Source organism: Centrocercus urophasianus, unplaced genomic scaffold, assembly GCF_019232065.1.
Source record: "Centrocercus urophasianus isolate 14NV4802_14NV808 unplaced genomic scaffold, USGS_Curo_1.0 seq_34, whole genome shotgun sequence".
NCBI classification, from domain to species: Eukaryota; Metazoa; Chordata; class Aves; order Galliformes; family Phasianidae; genus Centrocercus; species Centrocercus urophasianus.
The window spans coordinates 4,068,312-4,086,839 of NW_024884911.1; the positions used below are offsets into that span (position 1 = coordinate 4,068,312).

Here is an 18,528-nt window from a genome sequence, read left to right on the forward strand (position 1 = left end):
GCACTGCTGTGTTCCTGGTGAACGAAGCAGCAGCTCCAGCTGCCATGAGGTTCCAAGCCTTCAGAGCTAGGAACGTTCTGTTTGAGCTCTCCCCATGCTATACCCCTCATCCCCCTGCAGTACCCTGCTCTGACACTTTCATTTCACAAGGAACAGAGTGATAACTGTTAATCCATCACACGGAAAAAGTGGTTTCTATTTGCACAAACAGCTTCATGCTCCAGGAAGTTTGCGTGGTTTTTTGTTTCTTTTTTTTTTCTTTTCTGCAGTTTCAGTTTTGCTTTCCTTTCTTTTCACTTCTCACCATGAAGCTTCTCCATGCTGCTGTGCTCTCCATCCTTGTGCCAGCACTGACGTCCGCCATGGATCCGCTCAGTGCTTCCCTCATTGCGGGGGGTGCAGCCATCGGCTGGCAGCTCTTCTCCCCTCACTCCTGGCTCAGGTGCAGCCTCCTGGAGTGCTGCAATGTGAAGGACACACTGAACTTCTCAGGTAAGGCAATGGGAAGGGCAGCGATGGCCCTTCCTGGGGTGGGGTCGGGATTCCCAGTGCATTCTTTGAGTGCTCATGGAAAGAGAAGCTCCAGAAGGCAAAGGCTTCTAACACAGCTTATCCCAAACCCCAGCCACTCATTGCCAATGATCTGTGCTGAACAAGGAGCAGTGATTAGTGCTAGCTCTAGGGTTCAAAACATTGTTTCATTTCCCCCAGATAAGCAGTCTGGCATTTATTTCATCCTGAAACTGCAGGGCTGAAAAAACCTTGAGCTACTTTCTAACCACACATTCCAGTGCCTGTCACTTGGAAATCCCCCACCCCTGTGTCATAGGACTGCAAATGTTTCCTTTCAGAGCTGGTATGTAAATTTCAGGGGAAACCCTCAAGTACTGGAGGTCCCTTTGCCTCCTGATGCTGCAATACATCGCTTCATACCAGCTCTGCATTTGACGGTGACAAACAGGCTGTTTCCTGACACTTCAGTCATTGAAACACCAGTTGGGATTCTCGTTGAAAAGGACATTATATAGCAACATAAGCATGGGTTTCTATAAAAGGAAAGTGTTCTAGGGAACTCAAAAACAGCTAACGAGAATTGAGCACATGCATGGTATCTCTGCTTATATACAGAAGACCCCATCCCAGAGCCTTACAGAAGGCAGTGGTAGGTGCCATGAAAATTCATGGCAAACTCTCCTGCAAGCAGCTTGGTTCCTGTAAATGCCATTGAGATCTGTTTCATGAGTCCGCTCCTGAGTTTGGTTCTCTGCTGGTTCATGATCTCAGGCAGTGTGTTTGTTCCCTCTGATGGCCATCCAGCTGCATCCAGAGAAAAGGGAGGAACAAATGTCATCTTCTGACTCTGCCCTTATTCTTCCAGTTGTGAAGATGGATTTGGAGCAAAAAGTCTTTGGCCAGCATCTGGCTGTCCAAATAGTTCTGAGAGCTCTGAGTACAAACCTTCACTCCAAGCAGCCCAAGAAGCCCCTGGTGATGTCCTTCCATGGCTGGACTGGCACAGGTAAATCATTTGTCAGCAGTATCATTGCAGAGAACCTCTACCGACTCAGTGTGTGGAGAAGGAGGTTTGTGCACCACTTCAGCACGGTGCTGCATTTCTCACATGGTTCGCATGTCCATCTGTATAAGGTACCTGCAGCTTTAGCTCATTTCTTCCAATTTATCTGCAGCTGGGAGTTGGCAAACACCAGATTGTTTTGTTTCTTCTCACAGAAGCAGCTGCAGAATTGGATTCGGGGCAATGTCAGTGCCTGCCCAAGGTCCCTTTTTATCTTCTCTGAGATGGATCAAATGTCGCATGGCCTGATAGACTCAATCCTGCCATTCCTCAGCTACCGCGATGAGATTGATGGAGTTTATTACGGCAAGGCGATCTTCATCTTCCTAAAGTAAGGAAAGTGAAGGGCCAAGAAGGAGTTACAGCCCCACAGACACAGCAGGGACAAAGGGAGTGCCGCATACTGACAGGTCTGTGGCTGAATCAGCGCAGCTGAGCAGCTCAGGGTCCCTCCCTTGCTGTGATCTTTGTCACTTCCCACTTCTGGGCAATCCCCACACAAAGGATCATCACCTCCACTCCAGTGCAGAATCACATAGTCACTCAAATCACTGCCAAGACACAAGCACTAAAGGCAGCAAAGATGCAATCTAATGAGCCTGTGAATCTCCTTCCTAACAGCAATGCAGGTGGAGATAAGATAACAGAGATTGCTCTCGATTACTGGAGAAGGCTGAAGAGGAGAGAAGACATTCCTGTGGAGGAGCTCCAAGATCTGCTCTCTGAGGACATTTTCAGGAACCCAAACAGTGAGTACAGCACCTCCTGTGTGTGTGTCAGTTCTCTGCAGGCTGCTCCACAAAGCATGAAGCAGTGCTGCCTCCTGAGCATGCTGATGGCAAAGCCCTCCGTGCTCTCTCTTCCAGGCGGTTTCTTTCAAAGTCAATTGATCCAGAAGAACCTGATTGACTATTTCATCCCTTTCCTCCCACTGGAATACAAACACGTGAAGCAGTGTGTCCGGGAGGAGCTGCGTGCTCAAGGGCATCCTGAGGAGGAAGACCTCATCACCGAGATTGCCTCGGCAATGGCGGACTACCCCAGCGAGGAAAGGCTCTACTCCAGAAAAGGCTGCAAGACTGTGGCCTCCAGAGTGGCTCTGAGCACCTAGGCACCACACAGCTGTACCTCGTGCTCCTGTTGCAAGACCCAACCAGGCAGAAGGACTCGTATCAATACCCATCTGTCTACATCTCCTTCCTTGATAGATTTATTCTGTTCCAGAGGGGCCTTTTGTGAAGCCCTATAATAAATCACAGAATATCCCAAGTTGGTGGAAAGGACCCATAAGGATCACTGTGTCCAACTGCTGGCTCCATGCAGAGCCTCCCAGTAAAGAAGACCATATGGCTGCGAGCGCTGTCTGGGTGTTGGCTGCAGGGCCAGCTTCCTGCACACCCCTTTGGGGCAGCACTTCTGTGCCTTTTGCTGTCACCTGCCATGTCCCCATCACCTGCCATGTCCCTGTCACCAACCATGTCCCCATCACTTTCTATGTCCCCATTGCCTGTCATATCCCCAGGCCTGACGTGCTGCCCTCTCCCATCAACTCTAATGAAGGAAGAGAGAGAGGAGGCTGTAGGCAGCGGCGTGGGAAGGGAAACGGCCTTTAGGTGACAGTGGGAAAACATGGAGGGACAGCGTGGGGGACAGGCACTGGGAGCCACATGTGGCACTGAGAGGAGAGACACCAAGGGGACAGAGGTGGCACCGAGGGGACACTGGGAGCCGGGGGTGGCAGTGAAGGGACACGACGGACAGCAGAAGTAGCACTGAGCACACAGACACCTGCAGTTTGGGTAGCACTTAGGGGACATGGGTGCCAGGGGTGGCACTGAAGATGCGCTGCACCCCATTGCTGGCACTGAGGGAACACTGGGTGCCGGGGGGGCGGAGCACTGAGGGGACACACAATGGCGCCAGCGGCACCGAGGCGCAGCTCGCCCCGAGGCGGTAAGGACGCACCGCCCCTCGCCCTCCCCAAAGATGGCGGCGGCGGTTACCCGGGGGGCGCGGCGCTTCCCTCCCGTTGGCGGCGGGCCGGAAGCGGGGCCGTGCGGAGGCGCCATGCGGGCGGCCGTGCTGCTGTGGCTGCTGCTGCCGGGGCTGGCCGCGCTGGAGCCGCTCAGCGTGGGGTTGGCCATCGGCGTGGCCTCGGCGCTCACCGGTTACCTGTCCCATCCCAGCTTCTACTGCAGCTACGTGGAGTGCTGCCCCGGCTCCGGGCACCGCCTCAACGCCACCGGTACCGGGGAGGGTCGTGGGTTTTGGGGAGCGGAGGGGTCGGTGCTGACGGTGGGGTCGGTGCTGACGGTATTTTCCCGCAGCGCTGCGGGAGCAGCTGGACGGCAGGCTGTTTGGGCAGCACCTGGCTAAGGAGGTGGTGCTGCGAGCGGTGACGGGCTTCAGCAACAACCCCAGCCCCAAGAAGCCGCTGACGCTGTCGCTGCACGGCTGGGCCGGCACCGGGAAGAACTTCTTGAGCCAGCTGCTGGCCCGGCACGTGCACCCCGCGGGGCTGCGCAGTAAATTCGTGCACCTCTTCCTGGCCACGCTGCATTTCCCGCACCCGCATCGCGTGCCGCTGTACCAGGTGAGCGCCGGGCGGGTTGGGGGTGGCAGCGCTGCGGAGGCTCGGCCGCCCTGCCGCGCCGTGTGGTGGCTGCGGCGGTGCCGATAGTGCGGGTGCTGAAGGCCTGGGTTGATAAAGGACCTCAGTGATCCTCCGCTTCCAACCCCCTGCTGTGTGCAGGGCCGCCAACCAGCAGACCGGGCTGCCCAGAGCCACATCCAGCCTGGCCTTGAATGCCTGCAGGGATGGGGCATCCACAGCCTCCTTGGGCAACCTGTTCCAGTGCCTCACCACCCTCTGCATGAAAAACTTCCTCTTAATATCCAACCTAAACCTCCCCTGTCTCAGTTTAAAACCATTCCCCCTTGTCCTATCGCTATCCACCCTCGTAAACAGCCATTCTCCCTGCTGTTTATATTCTCCCTTCAAGTACTGGAAGGCCACAATGAGTTCTCCCCAGATCCTTCTCTTCTCCAAGCTAAACAATCCCAGTTCCCTCAACCCTGACAGGAGAGCTGCTCCAGCCCTCTGACCATCTTACTGGTCCTCCTCTGGACAAGAGCTCTGAGCCCTTCCCAACCTCAGTGATTCAGTAACTCTCCATACTCCCTGTGCATCCTTGAGAAACAAGTGGCCATGGGGTGCTGACTGCTGCTCAGCCCCACCGCACTGTGCCATGAAAGCGTAGATGGGAGAGTTTTCGTGTAGCACTTCTACAACCTGGGGGTTTCTTATCTTCACGTTCCAGTGTTTGAATGGATGCAGTTGTAGGTGGAGGTTCTGTAAGAAAGGGGAAACACTGACTTAAAGCAAATAGACAAACTGTTGTAGCCAGAGCTCGTCATCCTATCCATACACTGAGGAGAAAGAATGAGGAAGCTTGATTTGTGAGCAGGGAAATAATTCACCTTTCAATACAGTGTTACATCCGAGGGATTGATTGCAGTGTTTATCGCCTTCTCTTTGGGAAAAAGGACACAGCCAATGAGGTGGGATGGGGGCAGGTGGGGAGGGGTGTCTGGACTCCCTATGACCCCCTCATGGCACACCCTCATCTTGCAGCATTTCTCACCTTGTTTCAGGAGCAATTGCAGAACTGGATTCGGGGCAATGTCAGCGCCTGTCCCCACTCCGTCTTCATTTTTGATGAGATGGACAAAATGCACCAGGGCCTCATTGATGCCATCAAGCCCTTCTTGGATTACTACGAGCAGGTTGATGGGGTGTCCTACAGGAAAGCCATCTTCATCTTCCTCAGGTCGGTCGCATCTCTTCAAAAACTAATCTGTATTTATGATGCTAATGGTGTTCGTATGGGACTTCATTCAGAATACAGCAGAAGAGATATGAGAACTCACGAGACCAGAGCACAGCTCGCATGAGAGCTCAGATTTTGGGGAAGTTCTTTGGGATAGGTGCACTGGGTATAGCTGGGATGGAGTTAAAATTCTCCAGGGCAGCCTGTTTGGTGCCTGTGTTTTGCATTTGTGGCTAAAGCAGCACTGATAACACCCCAATGTTCAGCTGTTGTTTGCACAGCCTCAAGGATTTCTTTTTTTTCCCTCGCTGGGTGGTGGGCAAAAGGCAAGGGTGGGAGTGGGCACAGCCAGGAGAGCTGAACTGGATTAGCATGGAGGACATGTCACACCCTACAGTGTCATGCTCAGCAATAAAAAGTGAGGTAGAGAAAGAAGTGGGGGTAACAGCTTCCAAGGTGAGGAGCTGTGAGAGGCTGGCTGGGCACTGGTCTGCCTGGCAGGGTGGTTATTTTGGCTTACAGGTTTCTGTTTCAGTAACTTGTTTGATTTCAAGGTTAACAGTTCACGTGACCAGCTGAAAAGAGATTCTGGCTTCATTGTGTCTGCTCACTGCTGTAAACTTTTCTTTTTTTTTTGAATAGTAATGCTGGTGGTGACTTAATTAATAAAGCAGCACTTGACTTCTGGACCAGTGGAAAGCGCAGGGAAGATATTCAGCTGAAAGACCTTGAGCCCATGCTGTCTGTAGGAGTCTTCAATAACAAGAACAGTAAGTCGTCCCCCCCCCCCCAGAAAATGGGAAATTGCTTTACTTCACAGCACAGGGTTAGTCTCAGCAATCTGCACCTCACCTATCCTGACTCTGCTCTGCTTTTTTCTGACCCCTGCCTTCCTCAGTGCCCCATCACCAGGCCCTTAGGTTCTTTCACTTCAATGTCATCCCCTCCCAGAATTACAGTAGCTGCTCACGGGTAGATAAACCTCTTTGTGTATCAACTCTGGTCTGCAGAGCCTACCCAAAGCGGGCCCAAGTTTAGAGAATGTCCTTCCTATATCTTTTTCCTTCCTTCAATCCTGCAGGTGGACTGTGGCACAGCAGCCTTATCGACAGGAACCTCATTGACTACTTTGTTCCCTTGTTGCCCCTGGAGCACAAGCACGTGAAGATGTGTGTGCGGGCTGAGATGATGGCCCGCGGGCACCAAGTCGATGAGGAGGTTGTTCAGGCAGTGGCTGATGAAATGACATACTTCCCAAAAGAAGCAAGAATCTACTCTGATAAAGGCTGCAAGACTGTACAGGCCAAGCTGGACATCCACGAAGACATCGCAAAAGCCATGGACTGATTACCCTTCACCTTTCCAAAGCACTTTCAGAGCTTTTGGAAACTTTCTATTTGCACTTAAGCTTTTTTAATATTGCAGGGAATGTGGTGAAAATCCTAGAGTGAGTGGTGTGGGCTTTTAAGCTTTTGTTTTTTAACATAAAATCCCACTGTTCATCTCTAAACTGGCTGGTATCCAAATATTGCTCCCATTTTTTTAACCTTTTAAAAGACTTATGAGCCTGACACCTTTGGTACTGGATAGCTTTCCTGATTCACTCCTTTAAGTGCTAGGATTATTAAATCCTTCACTGCCCTTTCCACAGACCTGCAGCAGAGGAACTCTTGCAGGCAGTTGTACAGAGAGGCTCTAGCTTATGAGACAGTGAATTGAAAGGATTTATAGTGTGATCAGACCTGTGGTGGTGTCAGGATGGGCACATACCTCGATGTGTTGCAGTCAGAAGGTGGCTGCTGGGAGGCTCCCATCTTCACAACACACTGATTCTGTTGTGGCTCCTACACATGAGATTTCAGCTACTCAAGGACTGAGTGGTGGTGTTACAGTTCTTGTCTGACTTGCAGCATATTGTGTATCCTGCTATAGTAATACGGAAAGTCGAGATGAGCTCAGGGGGAGCTGTCACTAAATGGTGGAGAAAGGGGAGAATGTAATTATTGCTCCCCTTTCTTGGGGAAAAAGAAATTGTGATTTTTTTTTTTTTCTTCTAATATTTTTCTATGGGGGCAAAATGAATTTGCACAGTGACTCCAGGGCGTCTGCCTTCCTCAGCACAGGGACACACAGGAAGGGGCTGACTTACAGCACAGTGGGCCAGTTCTGCTTCTTAGGCAGAAGTTGCTCTCAAGGGCCTGACTGTCACAGTGTGGGGCTCCTGGGCCTGGAGGCTGTGATGTCTTCAGCAATCCCTGCAGCTGAGGAGCAGGCTCTCCTCCCCTTGCCCTGCTTATGAGACACTTTCGTGGCTGATGTTATTTTTAATAGTGTATTTTTATACTGAACTTTAAGCAACAAAAATGCAATGCTGGAGAACCACAGAGAAGGTGGTATGGGAAAGGGCTTCAACCACCACTAACCCCATACCTCACTGGGCAATGAGGGTGTTTTTATAATAGCTTTTATCACTGAACAATGTCTGAGAAAGGTGGGAAAGACTGAGCCTTCCCCCACCAGGTCAGGCTGGGCTTTGGAAGGCTGTTGCAGCTTTAACTATTCCACCATCCACCCATCACTAGTGGGTCAAACACAGTGGTGCAAGACAGAAGTGCCTAACATTTCATTGATTAGTTTTCTTGAACTGTTTTAAGGGTGTGGGCTATTTTTGAACCACAGCATCTGCTCCATCACAGACGTGATGCCAAACCTACAGCTCTCACTGTTACTGTGTCCATGGAAATGATAGCAGAGACCTTAGCATTAATGTTCAGCTCTACTTTAGAAGTGTCAATTGCCTTTTACAGCTCCACGTGGAGTTTGTCAAATGTTGGCAAACTGGTGGTGCTGATGCAATCTCCAGAGCCAAATGCTAGCTAGCCATTAACCTTGGGACATTGGACTGCAGTTTTCCATATGCAATGTTTTGCTTATTAACTGACTTATTTGTAAGTGTAAATGTTCTCACCACTTTCTGTTACTTCAACACTAACTGTTACCACTGTACTGCAGTTGGAATAAATCTTCAGTCATTTCTCTCTCTTGCCTGAATCATTTTGAGCTACAGAAAAGTTGTACTGCGTGCAGCTTTCAACCAGCTGCCCTGAAGAGCTTTCTGCTGTGCTTCCTTTATTCTTAATCATGTAATTGTTGGGCAAGCCTACTAAATAGCTTGCTCATATTAAAGCAGATTGAGCTGTCCAAGAACAGGGTAAGAAATTCAGTAACACAGCTCATTAGTCTTGGGTCTAAGAACCAGCTCCAGAAAAGCCATAAAGGCTCTGCTGTACAGAGCTCTGCAGCCCAGGGTCAGGCAGATGCATCCCTAGGGCCAGGCTGCCTCCTAGCAAGGGAAAAATCTAATCTAAGAAAGATAGGTAGCAAGAGAAAGATCCTAAGGAAGCACTTAGTAGGTCACTGCATTTTAACCATAAAGTCTTGCTTTACAAGCACAGCATGAGATCTGGGAACTTTCCCTGTAGACTGAAGTAGCAGCTGCTTGTGCTGGACTTTGGTAAGAGCAAACAGAATCCAGTCTTGGGGACAGCTCAGCTGCTCCCACCGGGTCAAGGCACTGTGTCTGTCAGGCTCAGACCTTTCCCCCAGTTTGACATTTCTCCTGCTGCTGTCTGCTCCCATTTCAGGTGGCACATTAATAAAGAACAGCCCAAAGTACCCTTTCACAGCAAGACAGGGTCAAAAGCTGTTTGAAACCACACGCTTTAAGAGGGAGGAATAACTGCAGGATCAGAAGGGCCTGATGGCAGTGGGTTCTGCTCCCAGACAGCTCCATGGTTTTGGATACAAGATGTGTTGGAAGCAGACTCCCCAATCTGAACATCACTTCTGCATCCTCTGGAGGGAGGAAGCTCCCATTCACCATAAACCCCCCAGGGCTATGATACAATAAACTACTGCTACAGTGTCTGACAACTGCTCCCAGTGATGCTGCTGTAGCACATGGAGCAGAGCTAAGAGCACATTTAAGGCTGGATGAGCTCCAGCTCTGCTTGGCTGAGCTGCTTCTGTTGATGACAAGGTACCAGACAGTAGTAAAAGTTTATCGTTTCCATGTCTGCTTTTTTTCCATTAACTCGTCATTTTCTGCGATCATAAAGCCAAGGGAAGATAAGTACCTGAGTTCAGAGCATGTGTTTGCTGACCAATTCTAGGACTGATAAGTTAATTGGCGTGTTACCCAACTTCAGAGCAGAACTGCAATGTTGAAATCTTCACAGCTGCTTCTTTTTTAATTTCTTCACGGGGAAAACTTCATGATGCTGCTTCTGAAAACGTGGGTGCTCCACTCACTTGGCTTCTGCCAGCCACACTGCGTGTTCTTTCTCAATGAGGGGTCAGGGTAAGAAATTAACATCAGAACACAATGCAAAGAACAGCAGAAGGCAGCTCAGAAACACATTTCTGATGGGAAGAATTTATTGTGAGAAGAAACTGGAATGCAGAAGGTTTTGCAGTGCTCACAGTCAGAAAGAAGCCTGACAGGCTGCAGTAACTTCAGGTGATGTATTTCACAGCTTTTCCATAAGCATTTGGATCCATTTTCATCCCAAACCTCAAAGGCATACAGCATTGTGAGAACAGGAAAAAGGGAAAACCCTGCAAGCTGCCTTCTGAATTCTCTATGCCAGGGAGGAGAAATCTCTTTTCCAGTTCCTGGGTGTAAAATCAACCTGCACACATTTCCCATTAAGTCACACCCTTTCCCTGGAGCCAGCTCAACAGGCACAAAGCACACTGCTCTCCTCCTAGGAAGATCACAGCTAGGAGAGCACGTGGTAGGCAACTTCATCCATTAAAGAAATAACCCAAAATTGGAATCAGTGACAGTGAGGAGACAGACAGGGATTCTTAACTCATTTCCTCTCTCTACTAAATCCTCCTACTGAACTCTGTTGACACCAAGGAGTTTTATATTCTTAACTCTGACTCAAAGAAAGCCCATTTTTATGGCTATTTTGAGAAAGATATTCTTTCCAATGCTGTGCAATACCAATATACTAATTACACAACATGCTCTTCTCTTTGCTGGAGCCAAGCTAGCTGAGAAAATACACATCTCCTGCTTGTAATGCCATTAGAGGAATGCTTCTTCACGAGCCCACTGAAGGCTTTCACAAACAGGGACTTCAATCGTGATTCTCTACATTGCTAAGAGGCCACCCACAGGAACCCAAACAATTACAATTTGGCCATACCCTCAGTCCTACTATTCCTTCCAACAGCCTGCCCTGGGGTTCTGCTGATCCACAGCACGTGGGAGAAAGTCTTCAGCACCGTCAGAGCCCTCAGTTCACAATGCAGCTCTCCCTTACCTTGATGGCACGACGCCGACGTGCCTGGGAGCCGTGATCAGTGACAGAATAAAAACGCAGAGGCGCTGCTGCTTCTTTACACACCAGTTAAAACAATGTTCCTTCCTTTAAAAAGTGCTTACAAATGAAATGCCCCGGGTTCTCCACTTCATGATTAAGTTAAATTTGCTCCTTTGCAGGTTGTAGCAATAAAGCCTTATAAGTCATAGTAATAATCCAGCTTTGCATCCACAGTTTTGCATCCTTTATCTGAATAAATCCTCTCCTCTCGGGGGAAGTAGGTCATCTCATCTGCTACTCTGCTTAAAATGTCTTCATCCACAGCATAGCCACGGGATTCGACCTCTACCCTGACACACATTTTCACATGTTTGTATTCCAGAGGCAGGAAGGGAACAAAGTAGTCAATGAGATTTCTATCAATCAAGGTGCTGTGCCAAAATCCACCTATAAAAGGAAAGAGAAGGGCTTGGTCACTGCTCCTCTTGTTAAACACTGCCAGGGGATGAATATCTACAAACCAGGAAGAATCCATCTGTGTTTTTAGGGCCCCACAAAGCACAAGTCGATCTAAAATTAGCCTCAAGGTACTTTCTGCATTGTCTCAGACACACAAACTCGGTCTGCTGGATCTCTTCTGAACGTCTGCATTTAAGCCCTGCTCCCAGATGCTGGTCTCACAGCTTCACCTCTCACCCAGAGAAGATCCTAGTTTTCCTGTTACCAGATCTCACAAACCAGCTTGTCCTGCTCTTTTTTTTCCTTTCCCAGAGCTTGCATCAGCCTTATATTTCCTTTGTTTGCTTTCTGTTCAGCACATCAGTACTGAAGAGAACATCAATAGATGCACAGCACAGAATTCCCCCCACAGACATCACACAAGGTGCAAATGGGTGTCCTTAGCTCTAATTCATCACAAGAGCTGTCCCATTGGCCACAGATTGCACTGTGGCTCCAGAGGCCAAAAACTGGAGACCACATAAAGCAGAAACCACCACTGTGAAATACAGTGTGTGCACTGATGGCTGACTGACATTTTTACAGGACTCTGACGGCCTCAAAAGCGATCCCAGCTTTACTCACTATTTTTGTTATTGAAGACAGACACAGACAGTGCGTTCTGCATGTCTGTGAGCTGTATATCTTCCCTTGCCTTCCCATTTCTCCAGAAGTCGAGTGCCACCTCTGTTATCTTTTCAGCTCCTGCATTACTATGAAAAGAGAAAACAAAGGTTGTAATGAAGGTAGTTTTAAAAGGCACTGTGTGCACAGGACAGCAAACCCAGAGAGTTGCTCCTTACCTAAGGAATATGAAGATGGCTTGTCGGTATGACACTCCATCCAGAAGCTCATAATAGTCCAGAAATGGCTTGATGGCATCAATGAGTCCTGCGTGCATTTTGTCCATTTCATCAAATATGAAAATTGACCTGGGACAGATGCTCACATTTCCTCGAATCCATGACTGCAATTGGTCCTGAGTGCCATAGAAATAGGAGCAGCTGAGTTTGTGTCGAAAAAAACAGAAGGCAGGAATTCTGCTTTCTGTGTTTTGTACTCCTTTCAATTGCATTATTGCAATAGCTTGGCTTCTTGACTGAAACACAACTAAAAGTTGAAAATAACACTTAAAATGGTTCTGAAAAATGAAGATACCCAGAGACAGGATGAGACATGCGTGATATCTCAACAGAAAGATATTCCTGAAACCCCATCAAAAAGGAAAGGCTGAACATCAGGACGAAGGATGAGTACCAGGAAGAACAGCAACATGGAGCAGAGCCTTGCGAGGCAAACCGAGTGCTTCCAGCAGTGCTTTGGTCCAAGCATCCTCCAGCATCAAAACTACACTGACACTGTGAAACCCCACCTGTAGTCATTGGAACAGGCAGAAGCTGAATTCAGCCCTCAGTTCAGACCACTCACAAATTAAATGAACACAACGATGAGTCCTCCTTAAAACACAGCACGCAAACCAAGGCTGTGCTGTATTCTGAGATCCTCTCAAGATCTTCCAGCTCATTTCCCACCCTAACGATGCACTGCACCCCGTCAGCACCACCGCCCTCCCATTTCTACCTTGTAGAGGTTGATGCTGTGAGCGTGAGGGAAATGCAGCGTAGCCACGAACTGATGGACATAGTTACTCTTCAGCCCCCTCTTATAGATGCTCTCTGCGATGATTTTGCTGACGAAGTTCTTGCCGGTGCCCGTCCAGCCGTGCAGGGACAGCGCCAGCGGCTTCTTGGCCTGGGCGTTGCTGAGGAATCCCCGCACGGCCCTGACCACCACCCTGCTGACCAGGTGCTGTCCGAACAGCCTCCTGTCCAGGCTCTCCTGCAGCGCTGCGCAGCACACCGAGCCGTTAGCGGCGGGCAGAACCCCCGGCCCCATCCCGGCGCAGAACCGACAGGCCGCCCAGCCCCTCCCCGCTCCCCCTGCCCGGCCCGTACCGGTGGCGACGCGCTGCTCGTGCCGCTGGAGGCAGCACTCCCTGAAGTAGCAGTAGAGCCGCGGGTAGGAGATGATGCCGGTAAGGGCCGAGGCGGCAGCCCCGGCGATCGCCAAGCCCAGGCTGATGGGTTCCACGGCCCGCGTGGGCGGCGCAAGGAGCAGCAGCAGTGCCAGGCCCAGAGCCGCCCGCCGCGCTCCCCGCCACAGCTTCATGGCCGGCCCGGCCGCTTCCGGTCCGCCGCTTCCGGCCTGCAGCGCCGCTTCCGCCGCCGCCATCTTGAGCCAGGGCAGAGGCGGGGCTGGGCGCCGCCATGTGGGGCGGGGGTGACAGACGTCCTCCTGTGCCAATAGCGAAGTACGGAACGTGGCGCCTTCAGTCGAAAGAAGGGAGAAAGAGGCATCAAAAGAGCGATGTGTGCCTCCGTGCCTGCAGGAACAGGCCGTCCGCGATTGCAGAAAGAACAACACGTCTGTTACAATGCAAAACGTTTTTATTAAGTCCCACCTTTTGCTTTCAGGCTCCTTCACATCACCCCTGGCCCCCAGCACAGAGCTCTGCACAGTGCAGCCTTGGGAACAAAGCAGCTCCTCCCCACGCTGCGTTCCAACCTGCTGCCTTTCAGCTCCCCCTTCCCGCTGCTGCTTTTAAAGGATACCTTACTTGTTTTTCTCCACGCTTTTTAAGAAGGTGAAAGAATCTGTAACAGCACGTTCGTCTGCCCGCTGAAAAAATGCTCGCCAAGAAAGCTGATGTTATGATAAAATAAGCTTTATAGTGGAAAATAAGTTATATACAAGATTTTACCAACCAGAGTTCACAATCACCTGCAAACAGGTGAACACAAGAACACAAGAAAAGCTCTGCAGGTGACACCAACACGGGGAGGCAGCGATGCTCCCGTCCTCCATTTCACGGCACTGACACAAAATCCTCTACGAGAGACAGAGAGAACAAGCACTCCTGCAGAGGCCTCAGTCCACACCCTTCAGTATCGCCGATTCATCTTCTTGAATTTCTCATAGTGATAATCGTCCGTTGCTTTTTCATTGGGTGGACGTTTGCGATTTGGAGGAGAGCCTTCAGAAGAGAGAGAGACTGATCACATTTCCAGTCCTTTCCCTGATGTAACCGAGACATTTCCTTAACTGCAACCTTATGAACTGTAAAGCCACACAACCGCAGTCCCTTGCTGTGTGAAAGCTTATTCTTCAGCAGTCAGTGCTCCCTAACTTAGCTTCCCTTGCCACCCCACCTTTCAGCAAACCCCTGTCAGTCAGCTTGGTTAATGCATTTCTGTTGTGACCTTTGCTACTCCACCTAGAGGTATCCCTAAACAATCCTGCATCCAGTTGGCTTCCTGGGGGACCTCGTACAGGCACAAAGAGACCTACATCTCTGTATGAGACCCTAACGTGTTCCAGTACCTTCCCTTAAAACATTTCAGATTAGGAACTTACGCTCAGGTTCTGGCCTCTCTGTATCCCCCACTCTCAGAGGACGGGGCTTCGGCTCTTCCTTATTCCTTCTCACTGGTGCATTTAGCTCCTCATGATAAACTGAAGGAAGGAAAACATCAGAGTTGCATTCTTCATATAGATGTATTTCTATGGCACTTATTACGACTGATCTTTAGGAGAAACAACAGAACCTCACGACAAGTGTTCTAGTAGTTGGTTTCTATGGATAATCAATACATGCAAGATGGGATACACCGAGTTTCAGAAGCACTATTTCATCAGAAGTCATCCAAAAATTCTTAATTTCCTTCAGAACACAAACCTGACACCACATCACCCCTGTAGGTATGGTCAGACACAGCAGAAGGCTGCCTTTCCTCCAGATGGCTGTGGTATGAGAGGCTCTCCCGGAAATTAATTCCTATCTCCTGTCTAGTAAGATCTATGTATGTTTGACCACCTGTCTGCTTTGGCAGCCCACAAAATGGATTCTCTCAATTATAACCCATCATTTATAACCACAGACAAGGCAGACACTTCCAGCACACGTTCAAGACATAACTTAAAGAAAAAAAATCTTGAAATTTATGAGGAACTGTCAACTGGGAGTTCAAGAGCAGAAAGTTAGGTCACAAGTAATAAGCCCCTCTCTTTGCTGATGGACTGGGGGAAAAAAAACCCAACCAACAGGCACACCAGATGGAGCCAATACACGCATCCCAGAGAAAGAAACCAGACAGCTGCTTGTGTTGATACACAGACTAATTTCTCCTGCACAGACTCCATCTCAACTGACTGCTTTTCTCTAGCAGAGAGGCAGGTCAGACTTGGGTCAGGACAGCCACATGAGACTTACATCTGTTGTGCTGGACATAGTTAACAGCCATGTTTGTGGGAACAAAGGAAGTTTCGCTGTCTTTCTTCTTGTTCTGCTGCTCTGCCAGCAGCTTGGCCTTGGCCTCTTCAGTTGAGATTATGTTTTTTATTTTTGCACTAGAAGAAAAATAAAGAATAAAAAACTCATTCATATTCAAGAAGAGTAACAAGATGTTAGAAACAAATGGATTTGCATGTAGTAATAGTGCTCGTATTGTATTTGGCATCATTTTTTTTTGAGAGGTAGCAGGGCTACAGAAACTTTGATGCTTACATGGTTTGTTGAAAAGATAAAAGTGAAGCTAGCATCTTTCACACATCCTATTCTAATGCACGACAGATATGGATAAACTCCAGGGAGCTGTTGACTGCAGTAACAAAAATGCGAGTGCCTCTTCCCAGAGGTCATGCTGTCACGCTGCACTGGAATCCTGTTGCTGTGTTTAATTTAACATGCAGTGCTAAACACCCCACCAACCCAGACCAAGACTGAATCCCATCACAGAGCCAAATGGGGGTCATATAATGCAGCCACACCGGCGCTCGGCCGATCAGCAGCTTCCAATCACAGCCCTCATCCCTGTAACTCAGGCCATCACTAACAGATTTGTGAACAACATACTCAATTCCCAGGTCCACCTCAGGAATGCCACTCAGCATCTGGTTGGACAGCATCTCTTCAGTCTTCTTGGCAGAGGAGACACGGATGTTCTCTGGCAGCTCATACAGAGAGTCCTCAGCGTTCTTAAGCTTCACCTTCTGTTCTTCATTCTCCACAATTCCTTTTCTCTTCTTCAGCTCTGTCTCAATGTACTTCATCCTAAAGAATAATCCACGAGGGATATGTGGTATTGAGTTCTGTTTTCTGTACTCGGTCCTAATTGCTGAACACAGCTGCATCACTCTCCCAATGGCTAAGAGAGACATGAATAATTTCTCCAAAAGCAGTCAGCTAACATCAAGAGCATAAAACAAGATATTTACAACTCAGATCAAGGTCTTCCAGGCTCTTCCATAGCCATCAAGGAAGGCTGCTGCTGGTATTTAATGCTACCCCACTGGCACCTCCCAACTTTGTTCATGAAAATGCCTTCTCAGGTCTGGCAGCCAGAAGGTGAAAAAGCAGGTGAGAATCAAGGAGATGTTCTGAGACATTCAGTATCCAAGATAAAATAAATAAATAGAGAGGACACCCAACCCAGAATTCAACATCAAACTCCAGCTCGACTTACATGTCAGCATCCTCATCCCGCCTGTTGGTTTCAGCTGAGAAGGAAGTTCCCAAGTTCAGATCTTCCTCTTCATTAATCCTAAATGAAAACCACACTGTTGCAGTTGTTTTTTTGTTTAACTAATTTGACAAGCAGCCAGTGAAACTGCAATATATTAAATTCTTCAAAGCAGTACAATTCTTGGTTAATTTATTGCTAGCTGTGACTTACTTCTAGTCCAGGGAAAGATCTTTAGAGCTCATATGCACTCACCTGTCCTTGCCACGTTCTTTCAGTTTCTTCATGTCCACCATCCCCCCAGATTTTATCTTAAAAGGGTCATCCTGTAGCAAGATAAAATACAAAACCACGAAACTCCCCTTTAGTTTAATGCTAATCTTCAAAATGTGGATAAAAGTGGAGAAGAAGCATTAGGCTGTAAGAAATCTTACTGCTACAGTGATCAGTTGGAGCACACCAAAGTTTTCACATCCTTTCATCTTAGCAATAAAGTGATGAAAATACTGAGCACTTACCACAAGTGTTGCCTCTTCTTGCAGCTTCTCTCCCACAAGCAGAGCTACAGCACTAGTTAGCCATAAAGAAAGAAACAAAATTCAGTAGAAGGAAATGCATTACCAACAATGCTGTCTTTCTTTACCCTTCTCTAGATCTATCAGGTCTCAAACACTTGTATTAATACTATACTGACAATTTTCCCAATCCCTCCCTACAGGCAGGGGAACTATGAGAAGTTCAGGCAGAGGGATTTTAGTGCCTTGCAATGAATCACCTAAGTAAGAAATGAAGCTGGCTGCTGGTCACGTTTCAACTACTGCTAGTTGCTATATGAGAGAGAAGGAAATTAGGGAGAAGATATGAAAGGGCCCAAAGTAAACCAACTGCTCTGCTATATGTACAGTACGGAACCAATCTGACTCAATACATCTCATGATAAATTCTGAGTCTTTTTTTTTTTTTTCCACAGTTAGGACAACAGCACAGACTCTGCAGGCTGGCACCACGTTCCCATGTTCCTGCACCTGACTCACCCCCCACTCCATCTTCAGACTTTGACACAAACTCCTGTGCCACAAATACACCTCTGGCACTATGGGACATGGAACTACTTCTACATAAAGCAGGTGGGTGCCAACAGAGGAACATGCTGCTGCACGACACTGCCAGATAGAACACACCTTCACACCCCTTACCTCACCCCGTTGGGTCGCTTCCTGAGGCTCTGCACTTCTTTGGCTTCCTCGAGTTTCAACCTGAAGAAAAAAACCCAAACCAGTGGCCTTAGTGCTCAGTGCCCCGGTTTCCTTTAATTCACCTTGCTTAATTTCCTGCAGTTAACACCAAACCTTCTACAGTGGTTTTGCCCTACGTTTCTCCATATCAGTGCCTTCTTTTCTGGTCGGAGGTTAAGTAAGCATTTCCTCTTGTACCACACTTAAGCAACCCACCTATTAAAGCAGAAGTACACAAGGCAGCTCCTGCCCTGCATCGCTCCTGCACAGCTTCGTCAGCTGAGGAAAGAACGCAGGGCACGGAGCGGTGCTTGGCAGCGCCACGCAGCCCCGCAGGCCCCGTCCCCTGTGCTCACCTGACCTCCTCGGCTAGCTGCTCGTCCTCCTCGTCCTCCTCGGGCTCCTCCCTGCGCCGCCGAAAGGCCCTGCAGGCCGCCATCAGACCCCTCTCGCTCCTCTCGCTCGCGTCGCGGGATGATGACGTCACCCTTCCGCGCCGACGCTGTTCCCGTGGCCTGGCACCCGGCACTTCCGGCG

At 49.0% G+C, this 18,528-nt stretch overlaps 4 protein-coding genes across 4 annotated transcripts; 2 read left to right on the forward strand and 2 right to left on the reverse strand.

Moving 5' to 3' along the window:
• The first annotated feature begins 302 nt into the window (after nt 1-302).
• Nucleotides 303-2,845, forward strand: LOC122166779 (torsin-1A-like). The gene is made up of 5 exons (XM_042830804.1): nt 303-492; nt 1,379-1,647; nt 1,732-1,907; nt 2,198-2,325; nt 2,443-2,845. The coding sequence occupies exons 1-5, from the start codon at nt 306-308 to the stop codon at nt 2,685-2,687; spliced, it is 1,005 nt and encodes a 334-aa protein (XP_042686738.1). The 5' UTR covers nt 303-305; the 3' UTR covers nt 2,688-2,845.
• A 717-nt stretch (nt 2,846-3,562) lies between these two features.
• On the forward strand, nt 3,563-8,444 carry TOR1B (torsin family 1 member B). The gene is made up of 5 exons (XM_042831062.1): nt 3,563-3,821; nt 3,904-4,169; nt 5,231-5,406; nt 6,049-6,176; nt 6,488-8,444. The coding sequence occupies exons 1-5, from the start codon at nt 3,563-3,565 to the stop codon at nt 6,751-6,753; spliced, it is 1,095 nt and encodes a 364-aa protein (XP_042686996.1). The 3' UTR covers nt 6,754-8,444.
• A 1,381-nt stretch (nt 8,445-9,825) lies between these two features.
• On the reverse strand, nt 9,826-13,406 carry LOC122166716 (torsin-1A-like). The gene is made up of 5 exons (XM_042830696.1): nt 13,193-13,406; nt 12,819-13,084; nt 12,041-12,216; nt 11,823-11,950; nt 9,826-11,186 (listed from the first exon to the last, which is right to left on the reverse strand). The coding sequence occupies exons 1-5, from the start codon at nt 13,404-13,406 to the stop codon at nt 10,936-10,938; spliced, it is 1,035 nt and encodes a 344-aa protein (XP_042686630.1). The 3' UTR covers nt 9,826-10,935.
• A 540-nt stretch (nt 13,407-13,946) lies between these two features.
• CUNH9orf78 (chromosome unknown C9orf78 homolog) lies at nt 13,947-18,468 on the reverse strand. Its single transcript, XM_042830734.1, has 9 exons — nt 18,348-18,468; nt 17,953-18,012; nt 17,275-17,326; nt 17,012-17,082; nt 16,760-16,837; nt 16,150-16,347; nt 15,508-15,644; nt 14,652-14,750; nt 13,947-14,271 (listed from the first exon to the last, which is right to left on the reverse strand). The coding sequence occupies exons 1-9, from the start codon at nt 18,428-18,430 to the stop codon at nt 14,180-14,182; spliced, it is 870 nt and encodes a 289-aa protein (XP_042686668.1). The 5' UTR covers nt 18,431-18,468; the 3' UTR covers nt 13,947-14,179.
• Nucleotides 18,469-18,528: the final 60 nt, after the last annotated feature.